Here is a 14,186-nt window from a genome sequence, read left to right on the forward strand (position 1 = left end):
CACACATAGAAATGCATTGATCCACTTACTTCCCGCATGGGGCTATGCCCACCATGCGGGAAGTAAGGGGATAATGTGCGGTTGATACCCGGGATGGAGGAGAGGAGACTCTCCTCCAGGCCCTGGGAACCATATTTGTGGTAAAAAAAAAAAAAAAAAAAAAAGAATTAAAATAAAAAATAATGATATACTCACCTCCCAGCGCTGTACGCAGCTGTCCGGTCTCAGGTTGCTATGCGAGCAGGGCCTGCGGTGACGTCGCGGTCACATGACCGTGACGTCACGAAGGTCCTGCTCGCATAGCATCTTTGGAACCGGACCGCCGCGTGCAGCGCCGAGGAGATCGGGACGTCAGAGGGTGAGTATAACCATTTTTTTTTTATTTTTAACGTTACTATTGATGCTGCATATGCAGCATCAATAGTAAAACAAGTGCAGGAGTAAAACCTGCAGCGGAAACCACAAGACATACCGTGATAAATCTGCAGGGATAACCACAGCGGTTTTGCCCTGCAGATTTATCAAATCCGCTGCGGGAGAACCTGCAGAGGACCGGCCTACGTGTGCACATAGCCTAAAGCTCTTTGTCACGCAACAGATGCAGCAAATCCTGATCATTTGAAAATTCATATTCCATATGCAAACTAATTACAACAATCAAATTTATACTGATTTTTATAGGGGCTAAATGCTCTATATAGCTATTTAATTAGTTAAATTTGCATTTCAGGAATGACAGACTCTTCTAAAGGAGCTGTCCCACGAATAAAGTACATCTTAATCTATACATCTTGGAATATAAATAATAATCTCCACAATTGGAGGTCTTGTAAAAAAAATAAAAAAATACCGTAATAATGTTCCTATGGGGAGATAATCTTATAAATGTGTCGCTGCTGTGTACTGTGTAATTGCCGAGTCTGACCGTGCAGGAACATGGTCTGATCATACCCCAGCTCCTGAGCAGGGGAGGAAGCAAATGAGTAAACAGAACTGAATTTACAGTGATCCCTTCCTCTGTCTGTAAAGTAATACAATTCCTGCCAGTTTTTAATCATGTTTACTCCAGAGAAAGCATCATCTGTGATCCTGTGCTGTTCTGTGTGCACATGCTGTATTACCGTATATACTCGAGTATAAGCCGAGATTTTCAGCCCACTTTTTTGGGCTGAAAGTCCCCCTCTCGGCTTATACTCGAGTCATACGCAGGGGAGGGGGAGCGGGGGCTGTGAAATTATACTTACCTACTCCTGGCGCGGTCCCTGCAGGTCCCTGGCTTCCCCGGCGCCGGCAGCAGCAGATTCTTCCTGTACTGAGCGGTCACATGGTACCGCTCATTACAGTAATGAATATGCGGCTCCACCTCCCATAGAGGTGGAGCCGCATATTCATTACTGTAATGAGCGGTAACGGTGACCGCTCAGTACAGGATGAAGCTGCGGCGTCGGGGAAGCAGGGACTGCACAACGCCAGGAGCAGGTGAGTATAACGGGGAGGGGAGCGCTGCGCGATAGTCACCTGCTCCTCGTTCCGGGCGTCGCTCTGTCTTCAGCTGTGACGCTCAGGTCAGAGGGTGCGGTGACGTGGTTAGTGCGCGCCCTCTGCTGAACTTCAGTCCTGAAGATGGAGCGACGCCCGGAACAAGGAGCAGGTAACTATTGAAAGTGCCAGGGGCCTGACCGACGGAGAGGTGAGTATGTAATTTTTTTATTTTTTTTTATCGCAGCAACAGCAAATGGGGCAAGTGACTGTATGGAACATCTATGGGGCCATAAGGTTTGTGCAGCACTATATGGGGCCATAACATTTGTGCAGCACTATATGGGTCCATAACATTTGTGCAGCACTATATGGGGCGATAACGTTTGTGCAGCACTATATGGGGCCATAACGTTTGTGCAGCACTATATGGGGCCATAACGTTTGTGCAGCACTATAAGGGGCCATAACATTTGTGCAGCACTATATGGGGCCATAACATTTGTGCAGCACTATATGGGGCCATAACGTTTGTGCAGCACTATATGGGGCCATAACGTTTGTGCAGTACTATAAGGGTATGTGTCCACGTTCAGGATTGCATCAGGATTTGCTCAGGATTTTTCATCAGGATTTGTAGCCAAAACCAGGAGTGGAACAATTAGAGGAAAAGTATAATAGAAACATCTGCTCCACTTTTGCATTTATCACCCACTCCTGGTTTTGGCTACAAATACTGATGAAAAATCCTGACCAAATCCTGATGCAATCCTGAACGTGGACACAGACCCTCAGGGGCCATAACATTTGTGCAGCACTATATGGGGCCATAACGTTTGTGCAGCACTATATGGGGCAAGTGTCTGTATGGGGCCATAATTAACGTTTGTTGAGCATTACGGTATATGGGGCAAGTGTCTGTATGGAGCATCTTATAGGGCCATAATCAAGGTTTGTGCAGCATTATATGGGGCAAGTATCTTTATGGAGCATCTTATGGGGCCATAATCAGCATTTGTGCAGCATTATATTGGGCAAATGTGTCTATGGAGCATCTTATGGGGCCATTATTAACCTTTATGCAGGATTATATGGGGCATATTTTAATATGGAGCATCTTATGGGGCCCATCATAAACTGTATGGAGCATTATATGGGGCTCCTGATTCAATATGGATATTCAAAAACACTTAACCTACTGATGTCTCAATTAATTTTACTTTTATTGGTATCTATTTTTACTTTTGACATTTACCGGTAGCTGCTGCATTACCCACCCTAGGCTTATACTCGAGTCATTACGTTTTCCCAGTTTTTTGTGGCAAAATTAGGGGGGTCGGCTTATATTTGGGTCGGCTTATACTCAAGTATATACAGTAATAAAGATTCTCAGCAATTTTATTTTTCTTTTTACACAACCAGATATTTATTATAAGATCTATTGATTAAAATGTACTTTGTTTGTGGGAAAAACTCCTTTAATAAGTTTGGCACATCTCACTCTAGCAAATTTTTCTTCAAGAGTGATATGAAACACAAGTCTCAAAAAAAAATCAGCCGCCTACAAAAACTACTGATAGCAAGTCAACCACTACCTAAAAAGTTGTACATCATATCTTTATGTCTAGAGATTTGATGAGGATATGATTTTGCGGCACTTGCTCATATACCAGGTTCTCCTCCTGCACTTGCTACTACAGCCTTCCTAGACGGCACAGCTTTCCTATTCACAAAATGTAGTCGGCGAAAAAAGTAAAGTGTTAATAAAAGCCCTGCTGAAATAGAGAACCAATGCAAGTATAGTTCACCACTTCCACTGGATGAATAAAATCATTTTATGAGGCTACTTGTTTCAGTGTCATACCGACACTTCTTCAAGCTTCCATGAACAGCAATGGACAGGAGCCGTTCAAATAGGTAAAGTGAGCAGGTTAAAAAGGAGCAAAGGGGAGAAAATACTGTAAAAGCAGAGGACCATTACTACAGATTCTACAATTTATTTATTTATAATTATTGTAGAATCCCTAGCAATGGTCATATTACCACTGTATTTATGTTTTTTCACTATGTCACATGATTTTTGCATGTTTCCTCCCCTTGTTCTTACAGTTTTCACTCACATTTTACCCAATTTTAACTGCTACTGTCTTTCGCTGTCCATGTCAGTACGACGATGAAACATTTAGCCTTGTAACCCGATTTTGTTGATCCAATAAAAGTAGCATTTGAAACCCTGGACCGATTCGCTACATTAGCAGCATTTTTATTCCCATTTTTTTTTTATCTTTTTGCGCAACTATATTCCTATAATGTCTCTTTTACACGTCATTGTGAGGTCTCTGGTACGTGAGGAGACCGTTTTCACACGAACCAAAGACCTTCTGCTGCTAACAACAGTGGGAGCAGGCGCTGGCTGATGGGATTATTCAGCTGCTGCCTGTATCCATTAATAAATAAAAACTGTGTGTTCCCCTGTATTTTTGATAACCAGCCTGGCAAAACTGACAGCTGCGGGCTGCAACCTTCAGCTTCAGCAAGGCTGGTAATCAAGAATAGAAGGGTCCCCATGCTTTTTTTTTTTTTAATGAATTAAATCATTTAAATAAACAGTGTGTGCGCCCCCCTCATTTTCGACAACCAACCTTGCTAAAGCAAACAGCTGGGGGCTGGTAGTCTAAGGCTGGTAAGGGACCATGGATATTGATCCCCCCCCAGCCTAAAATTGAAAATTAGCAGCGTGCAGCTAGACAGAAAAGTCGCATCTATTAGATGCACCAATTCTAACGCTTTGCTCGGCTCTTCCCATTTGCCCTGTGGCGGTGGCAAGTGGAGTAATTTTTGTGGGGTTGATATCACTTTTGTATTGTCTGGTGACATCAAGCCCACAGCTTAGTAATGGAGAGGTGTCTTATAAGTAGTCTATCCGATTTTTATTTGAAATAAAAACAAAAAAACTCTTTTCCATTTTTAATTAAAAATTACAAACAGAGTTAGGTGGGTATAACGCCCATTCCATTAATGCAAACGTCTCCTGTAACAGAAAAAAAAAAAATAATATCCCTCCCTCACCTGTCTGACATTCTGTCCCATACCGTAATCCATGTCTGGGAATAAATAAATAGTTTTAAATCTGGATGGTGTCAAGATGCGACAGTTCAGGCTGAGAACCACTCATGGATGAGTTGCTGCGAGAACAGCTTCAAAGATCTGATGTGAACTCACTGAGCTGAATTGAAGTGAACTCAGTTACTCTTTCTCACGGTGCAGAGTTCACTGCAGTTCAGCCCGGCTGGGAAAACCGCTTCAGTAACCTCGATGAGGTCACCGCTGCTCACTGATGCTGCGTTTGAAGCAGCTCATTCATGAGTGGTTCTCAGCCTGGACAGTCACATCTTGACACCGTCCAGGTTGAAAACTATTTATCCCCCAGACAGATTATGGCGTGGGACAGAACGTCAGACAGGTGAGGCATATTATTGTTTTATTACAAGAGATGTTGGCTTCAATGGAATGGGCGTTAGGAGAGTATAACTGTTTTTTAGGCTGGGGGTGGGGGTCAATATCCATGACCAGTTACCAGCCTGAAAATACCAGCCACTAGGTTGGTTGTAAAAAAAAAATGGGGGGACCCCATGCTGTTTTTTATTTATTTTTTTTAAATTGTTTAATTATAAAAAAAAGTGTGGTGACTGTCTGCACTTGATAACCAGCCTTGCTCAAGCTAACAGCTGAGGGTTGCAGCCCGCAGCTGTTAGTTTTGCTTAGCTGGTTATCAAGAATCTAGGGGACCCCACACCGTTTCTTTAAAAATGTATTTATAGCGCAGGTGGTGGCTGATTAATACTCCCATCAGCCGCCACTTGCTTGCACTTTTATCGGTTGATTAAAACGCTCATCATTCTCCCCAGCTCGCATAGGGCAGGGGAAAATGATGAGAGCAGTCTTCAGCATCCGGCATCAGCGCTGACAGTACCCCAGGCACTGGTACGTGTGGGTACAGATGCAGCACACGGTTGCCACACGTATGTCATAAGTATTACACACGGACACTGATCTCTCCAGTACCGTTTTTTTACGGAAATATCAGGACGTGTGAAACCGATCTTACACTGTAGTGCATTGACTAATCTGTGTGTATAGGAACACCAGCAGCCCAGATTCTCAGGATAAAGTCTTAAAACAGAGTTGTGGCAATATCTCTTCAAAATGAGCATACTATGTTAAGAACCCATGTTTGCCAAATGCCAAGCTTCATCAAACAGAAATTCTGAACTATGTAGTGCCCTGTGTTTTTTCCCCCTTTTCTTTTCTAGATGCTCCTCCATCATCAACTATTTTAAAAATCGCATGTGACCAGACCTGTCCATCAAACGTCAACTTAAATTTACTGCACATTGGAAAGCAGTTTTCAATTGGAGGAGCCTGAGGCCCTTGTCTCGGGCGTCATCATTCCGATCCTGCTCAGCCTTATACCTGTAAAGTATAAAATCTAAAACAAACTTACAAGCTTCTATAGTTTTGCGCTGTTTTGCAAATGTTTTTGCTTTATGTGGCATCTGTTGAAGCAAGAGTAGTGCATATTCACTCAAGGAATATATGCTGCAGATTTTCCATCCAGTTGCACCAGCTGAAAAATCCACGGTATTATAAGATTTTTAATTCCACACCTATGATGCAAAAGCAATTATTGAAGTCCACCCCTTGCAATGCCTGTGTTGAAATTTGAAGCAAATCTGCAGCAAAATCCATGACAATTCTGCTGTTACTCATGTAGATGTATTGTGGACCTTTTCTGCTCCATTTACTTCCCATGAGTGTAGACATACAGGACAAAATGATAGAAGCAATAGAAATCAAGCAACTGCTACTCCTACAACTGGAAAAAAAAAGTATAAAGACATGCTTTTTTATTGCATGCATTTGTTAATATGTTGGCATTGCATAAGTTTTTGGTTCAAGGCTTCTGGCAAGGTATCCATGGATAACCACAGGTGCTCTCGAAAAAGTTGGATTCTTACTTCAGCTATTAGAAGAAAAAAATAATTCTACAATGAGCTGCAAATTAAAAGCATGTAATCTCTTCCACACTCTTGAGGATCTGCTCACAACCGAATAGAGCGCTAAGTGCGAGGGAGTCTTCAATAATCATCAAGAAGCTCATGTGTTGGCCTGGTTAATGCCTGCAAAACAGATTTAAAACCCGCTGTAGTAACAGACTTGAAATCTGAATTTCTTTACTATAAAAAAATAAAAGCAACCAATAATGTGGTAAATTCTGCTGTAAAAGCATTTAATCTATAAATTCTCAAATTGCAGGCTGTCAATATTACATTCAATCGTCTTGCAGGTCCCACTTTATCCTAATAAAGCAACCTAACCGATATAAACATGCAGAGATGCAAAAGCATAGCACAAAAACCCCTGTGCTAACATATCAAACAGTAAACCAATTCGAAAAAGGTGTATTAAAAGGCAATCATTCTGCATGTCAAAAATTAACCAGCATTTACTATTTTGACTAATGCCTCAAATTTACAGAACTTGCAGGCATCTTCCAAAGTTACAAGGAAATGAAGTTGGAGTTTCACCACAAAGGCAATACTTTTCAAGCTAATAAACTTTAAAACTTGCCATAACATGCCGAAAACCCACAATATAAGTGGCACGCTTTATATTAACCCAAAGATTACAAAATATGAGTAGCCAAGTTATGACAGTTCTTTTATCTCCAACACAGATACTGACAGAAGCCTTTACTTAAGTCATGCCAAAATACTAATATGATGAAATGACGTCTTGATTAGCAAATACACCAGGCTAACAGAACAGAATCCTTAACTTTTAGCCCTTTAGTGTGAAGGTACATTTATTCCCCCCACCCCCCCCCCAAAAAAAACTTTGTATGCAAAAATAGTATATAGATGGTATATATCCTGCTAAATGAAAATGTTGCTTTCCTCTCTACTTTGGTGTTGCATTATTCATACTCTTTGCACTCACAGAAGCATATAAATCCTCAAGGCATCTAAGTGGCTATTTATATTACACTAAACGGAGTAGCAGAGTGTTTGAGGAGCAACACGACGGGGTAGGGGGGACGCAGATTTCAGATTCTTTCCCTCTTAGTGAAGAAAAGAGCTACAACCAGAAGAGAATGCATGCATGCTCAACCAAGCATCGACAGGAGGGTTGGGATGAATAAATGTAGGCTGAAGGTGTCCAGCAAACCGCTAAGGCGCGTGGTCAACTTTAGATCAACCTTCACTGGTGCTAAATGCAGCACCATTGCCTTTTCAGTGTAAAATAGTTGCTAAACACTTTGGTGTCTGTAGGACAAGGAAGGATAAGGATCTGCAGTGGTTGTCAGTTTTCATGCCTCATGAAATACAAGATTAATCATAGCATTGAGGCTGGGAAAATATGGAGAGTTCTTCAGAATCAGACCCAGGACTGAGGACCCAGGGAACATGTTACGGACCTCTTTAAAGCAGTTGTCCCGAGAAATACATTTATATCATATGCCACAAATGTCTGCTATGTCTCCAGAACCTATCCCCCCATTCCAGTTGACCATTGATTGTATTCAGACCCCTCGAAACAGTCAAGTGAATTTGTTTGCAAGTAGTATCCACTCTTTCCACAACAGAGTCCATGAAAAACGGATTGATTTTACCCTTCTGCTGGCTCGATATAAAAGGCAACATTACTGGTTAAAAATATTTCATAGCTGAGTATACGATTGCCTATTCTGAAAATCCATCTGGAATTATTATTAGAATCCAAAAGCGTTCTTCTGAAAAATAGGGTACCAGTAAGGTTGCTTACACCAGCTACACTGCATGGTGCTGTGCTACCTAACCATTACTTTCTGAACGATATGGGCCCTTATCATTTTAAAGGAAAATAACATTAAAGTCCTTTTTTTCTCTCTCCCAAGAAACACTTCTTTGAGCTCAGTTTGTTACTTGGTCTGTTATAGCTCACTTTGAAACAACCATTTCTGTGTGTTTCGCCTGAGTTGCACAACGCAAAACTTTGTCTGATGGTTTTCCAAACAGCCAAGATATTATATGTGATGATGTGGCTAAATGGCCTATTAAAAAGGGTTTTAAAGTCCTACATAGCTAGAGTTAGTTCTCCTTTATTAGAAGTCTTTTTTTATTCATGATAATCCCATGGAGGCTAGTCACTGCCGTTGCAAGATTTTTAACATTTTCTTCACAAATTTTCAGCAGGATCCAAGTTTTGTTCTGTTAAGATCGCTTCCGAATCTGGATAAACTATTTTTAAATTATCTTTAAGATTTTTGTTCTACCAAGTAAATATTCCAGACCCATTTGCCACAGAGTACCTATGAACAATGATGAATATTCCTTGAATAAGTAGGAAAAACTATCCCATATCTTGCAAGGTTAGAGGTTTTGGATATCCCTGCTGTTCACAATGATTCTGAAATTCACAGGTATTGCAACCTTTCTCGCTCTCCGTGCCTTCGCTCTTTGTTTTTCAGCCAACATGGTATATAGCTGGGAACTTCTGAAAACTCCTGAACAATTCCTACTTTTATGACCCTTTATGGAAATCAGCTCTACCAGATTAGTTTTTTTTTTCATATGGTCACCGTACAATACTACATTATGCAAAGAGCATCAACTTTACAGTTTCAACTTGGAGAAGCTGAATCCTTTGCCAAATCCTTTTTGTTGCGCTGTGCAAGGGCAACACAAAGTGGAGGCAACCGATTCCAGTGACGGGTCACTTTCTTGCAGTCATTTTCATAAAATCCATATTTATTTTTGGCAACAAGAGCCAAATTCCACTCATTGATGTGCAGGTGCAGATGGGTCCACTATGTATAACTCAAAACCTTCAGTGGAATTATAGTCATCCGGGGAAAAAAAAAAAAAACCTTGAGGGCCGTGAATTTCAAGGCATCTGTTTCCATGGCTTGCGCAGCTGCATGCAAGCTTTACTTCATCTGATGCTTGGGATTGTGATCGGTGGAGTGGTTTAGCTTGCTGTCACGGGGCTTGGAGAAATAGACATTTGATCTACATGGACGAATCTGGGTATAGTGAATGCCAGGAGAAGGTTACCAGTCATACTGCATGGTGCTAACTGTAAAATTTGCTGGAATGCGATAGGGTTATATCTCAGGAGATGGCCTTGACCCTTTGTTACAGAGAAAGGAGATCTTAATGCTTCAGAATAACAAGAGATTTTGGACAATTGTATGCTTCCAAACGTTCTGCGAAGGGTTTGCGGGAGGTCCTTTCCTGTACGCATTGTTGTGGGATATTAGTGAGAAAAAACTTGACTGCTCTGAAAAAAGCCCTGCGTTCACCCCCATCAGCAAAATTTAGATTAACTAGTATGTGTCAGACATCACAAATACGCTTCTCGATAAATGGACAAAAATTCCCACAGACCATCCAAAATCTTGTAGAAAGCCTTCCCAGCTGTTAGGCGGTGTGCCCACCATCAGGGAATAACAGCGTTTTGCATGCAGCGTACTTTCACTGCATCCTAACCGCTGTGTTCTAATCACACAGTTAAATCCACATGTGTTCACTGATACCATGTGGATTTAACGCATCTAATGAATGGCAATGGGTGAGAGTAAGCAGGAGAGACTAGCGGCTCCACTGCTGACAATGGACATGCTGCGGCTTGTAAACCTGCACCGCGGGCGAGTCTACGCAGCAGTAAATAGAAGCACAGTGGGCATAGGATTTCTATACATCCCATCCACTGTGCTTCTCATGTAGAATTCCGCATTCTGGACAGAGCAGTTCAGCTACATTTAAAACGCTGCTATTCTGGATCATGGGCACTTACCCTGCAAAGTAGCACCAAGACAATACTAATGCCTATGGCTTTAAAATGGGAAGTCAAAAGCTCCTGTACATAAGCTACGTACGTGTGCTAATACTTTTACCCATGTAGTGTATATAGACCTCACACCTCCATCATTAAAATATAGCTTTTCAACATACATATATGGCAGAGTTTCCACCAGTGTCCACGGAAATAAACGGTTGTCCCCTACTCAGATTACATCAGAAGGCTTTTGGCACAACAGGCTTTTGGCGCAACAGACTTCTCCGATACGTCCAGTAGATGTACGATGTGCCAAAAGTAATCCGTAAACGCACACACAACCAAGAGAACAGAAAACCTAGGCCTAAGCAAAAGAACGGATCAAGACAAAGTATTCTCATGATAAAAACGGAATGCTACCAGGACTCTGGGACAGTTCATTCTGCTTCGTGTACAAGCATACAATTTTTGTACAGCGAGAGTTGTCAATCAGCAGTATGTGGGGGAAAAAAAAAAAAGAGCGTACTCTATGTTCCTAGCAGCATGTAGATTGGATTTGATTGTGCTTTTAAAGGGAACCTGTCACCCCCAAAATGGAAGTTGAGCTAAGCCCACCGGCATCAGGGGCTTATCTACAGCCCCCCCCCATGTATCCTGAAAGATGAGAAAAAGAGGTTAGATTATAATCAACCAGGGGCATTCCTGCCGCGGTGGGCGTCGTGGTCCGGGGCCTCCCATCTTCTTACGATGACGTCCTCTTCTTGTCTTCACGCCGCAGCTCCGGCGCAGGCATACTTTGTCTGGCCTGTTGAGGGCAGAGCAAAGTACTGCAGTGCGCAGGCACCGGGAAAGGTCAGAAAGGCCCAGCACCTGCGCACTGCAGTGCTTTGCTCTGCCCTCAACAGGAGCCGCAGCGTAAAGACAAGAAGAGGACGTCATCCTATGAAGATGGGAGGCCCCAGACAGGACCGCGACACCCATCGGACCGGACCACCCCTGGGTGAGTGTAATATAACCTCTTTTTCTCATCTTTCTGGATACATCGGGGGCTTATCTACAGCATTACAGAATGATAAGCCCCTGATGCCGGTGGGCTTAGCTCAACTTCCATTTTGGGGGTGACAGGTTCCCTTTAAAAAGCTATCAAAACTATCTGCAAACCGCATGCTGCATTCAGATAGGAACCCGACCTCCAACCTTTAATATACAAGAGTGGTATTGGCAGTTTTGAGCATAGATTCATTCAGTGAAAGGACCTCTGTACCCTTGTTTTTCTGGATTGGTAAAGTATAGGGGTCAGACCTCCAACGATACGACTTCCCTGCTTGTAAACACTTGTGTCACACACTATATTATACTCTATCGGGCCATTTTGCTCATTCACGTCCCTGATGACCAACAACTGGAGCAGTAAGGAAGCACATGCAGCCTGTCCTGCTTCAGGTTTACTATAGATATTTTTAATAACCTAACACTTACTCCAAAACAAGAGCATTGAGAAATAATTAGAGAGTATAAGAAGTGATTTATACGATTTACTTTTTCACTTTAATTTCTCCGATAACCTCTTATAAATTTCAAGTACAACATTTAAGTGCTACTCTAGCTGTCAACACAATGGTAAAAAAATACGTGAAGTTTTAAGGCTATGTTCACCCTTTGCGTTTAGCTGTGTCTTTTCAGAAGGCAAAATCCGCTCTCTTAGCAGTAAAGAAGCCGCTTACAAAAAGCAGATTTTGCAGCATTTTTATGATTTTGTGTGTGTACATGCTGATAAAGGTTAGCGCCCCCCCAAACAAAAATCATAATGCAAATTCCCTAAGGTTTTTGTACCAAAAACGCAGCAAAACCTGATACCTGCATTTTTTGCCCTTACTTATTGCTTTCAACAGGTGAAAAAACGCTACAAAAACTTGGAGAAAACACTGAAAGAAGTGACATGCTGCAGTTTGCAAAAACACAGCAGTTTTCCAAATTGATAAGGGAAAAAAAAAAAAACAAGTCTGAGATTTCTGAACCCTCATAGCTTTTGCTGGTACTGTAAAATGCAGCTAAAATTTGCATTAAAACTGCAATGTGTGAACATAGCCTTAAATAGAAAAAAATGTACTTACCGATTATTAAAACATGGAGTTGCCTCAGAAAAGGTGAACGGACACGTAGCAATGATATCTCCAGTACTACAGTTAGAGCAGCTCATTCTCATGATCTGTGGAAACAAACATTATTGGTCATTTTGGCCCAAATTCATAAATCAGTTATTGCCAGAATTCTGGCATGACAGTTCTTAAAATATTGGCAACTGTGACTTGCAGTTTTTAAGCCAGTCTCAACCAGATCAGTTAGTGGACCTGGGCCTGCCCGTCTTCTTGGTTCGGATACTTGTGTACAGTATATCTGGGGGAGTGTGGCCGCCTCCTTGGTTTGCACACCTTTATCTACCCAGCAGGTAGGCGTAAGGGTATGTGCACACGTCAGGAATTTCTTGCAGAAATTTCCTGACAAAAACCGGACATTTCTGCCAGAAATCCGCATGCGTTTTTTTTGCGTTTTTGACGCGTTTTTTCCAAATGCATAGAATAGCGGGAAAAATGCGAAAAATCCGCAAAATTAATGAACATGCTGCTTTATTTACCACAATGCGTTTTTTTGCGGAAAAAAACGCATCATGTGCACAAAAATTGCAGAATGCATTCTAAATGATAGGAAGCATATGTCTGCGGTTTGTAATGCGTTTTTATAGTGTTTTTATCGTGAAAAAAAAACGCGAAAAAACCTGAACGTGTGCACATACCCTCAAGCAGACAGGCCCCGATCCAGCTAGGTCCCCGCTTATTTTGAGACCGTCTGGCACATACTTAGGCAAGATAATGTTTTAAACTTGTCAAATACCTTTAACCCATCATAACTGAGCCCTTTTTCGGTTTTGCATTTTTCATTCCCCTCTTTCCCAGAGCCATAACTTTTTTATTTTTCCATCAATATGGCCATGTGAGGGCTTATTTTTTGCAGGACGAGTTGTACGTTTCAACGACGCAATTGGTTTTTACCATGTCTTGTACTAGAAAACGTGAAAAAAAATTCTAAGCGTGGTGAAATTGCAAAGGAAAAATGCAATCCCACACCTGTTTTTTTGTTTGGCTTTTTTACTAGGTTCACTAAATGCTAAAACTGACCTGATATTATGATTCTCCAGGTCATTAAGAGTTCAGAGACACCAAAAATGTCTAGGTTATTTTTTATCTAAGTGTTGAAAAAATATTCCAAACTTTGCTAAAAAAAAAAAATAAAAAAAAGTGCCATTTTCCGATACCCTTAGCGTCTCCATTTTTCGTGATCTGGGGTCAGGTGAGGGCTTATATTTTGCGCGCCAAGCTGACGTTTTTATTTTGATCGCCCGTTATTGCATTTTAATGCATTGTCGCTGAGACCAAAAAAAGGTAATTCTGGCGTTTCAAATTTTTTTCTCGCTATGCCGTTTAGCGATCAGGTTGATCCTTTTTTTTTTAAAAAAAATGAATAGATCAAGCGATTCTGAACGTGGCGATACCAAATATGTTTATGTTTGAATTTTTTATTATCTTATTTTGAATGGGGCGAAAGGGGGGTGATTTAAACTTTTATTTTTTTTTCATATTTTTTTAAAACATTTTTTTTTTTTTTTACTTTTGCCATGCCTCAATAGCCTCCATAGGAGGCTAGAAGCTGGCACGACTCGATCGGCTCAGCTACATAGGAGCGATGCTCAGATCGCTCCTATGTAGCTGAATTCCTGCATTGCTATGAGCACCGACCAGAGTGGCGCTCACACCAATCCGGCATCAACCACCATAGACGTCTCAAGGAGCCGTCTGGTTGTCATGCCGACAAATCATTAACCCCTGATC

The 14,186-nt window shown here is 41.6% G+C and overlaps 1 protein-coding gene across 2 annotated transcripts in view; it reads right to left on the reverse strand.

Moving 5' to 3' along the window:
- Positions 1-14,186, reverse strand: part of SCAF11 (SR-related CTD associated factor 11) — a 207,905-nt gene that overhangs the window by 135,668 nt on the left and 58,051 nt on the right. For both annotated transcript variants that reach the window (XM_069764481.1, XM_069764483.1), the window contains exon 8: positions 12,414-12,508. In XM_069764481.1, coding sequence (XP_069620582.1) covers positions 12,414-12,508 — 95 coding nt within the window. The remainder of the gene's footprint in view (positions 1-12,413; positions 12,509-14,186) is intronic.

This window comes from Ranitomeya imitator, chromosome 4, assembly GCF_032444005.1.
Source record: "Ranitomeya imitator isolate aRanImi1 chromosome 4, aRanImi1.pri, whole genome shotgun sequence".
NCBI classification, from domain to species: domain Eukaryota; kingdom Metazoa; phylum Chordata; class Amphibia; order Anura; family Dendrobatidae; genus Ranitomeya; species Ranitomeya imitator.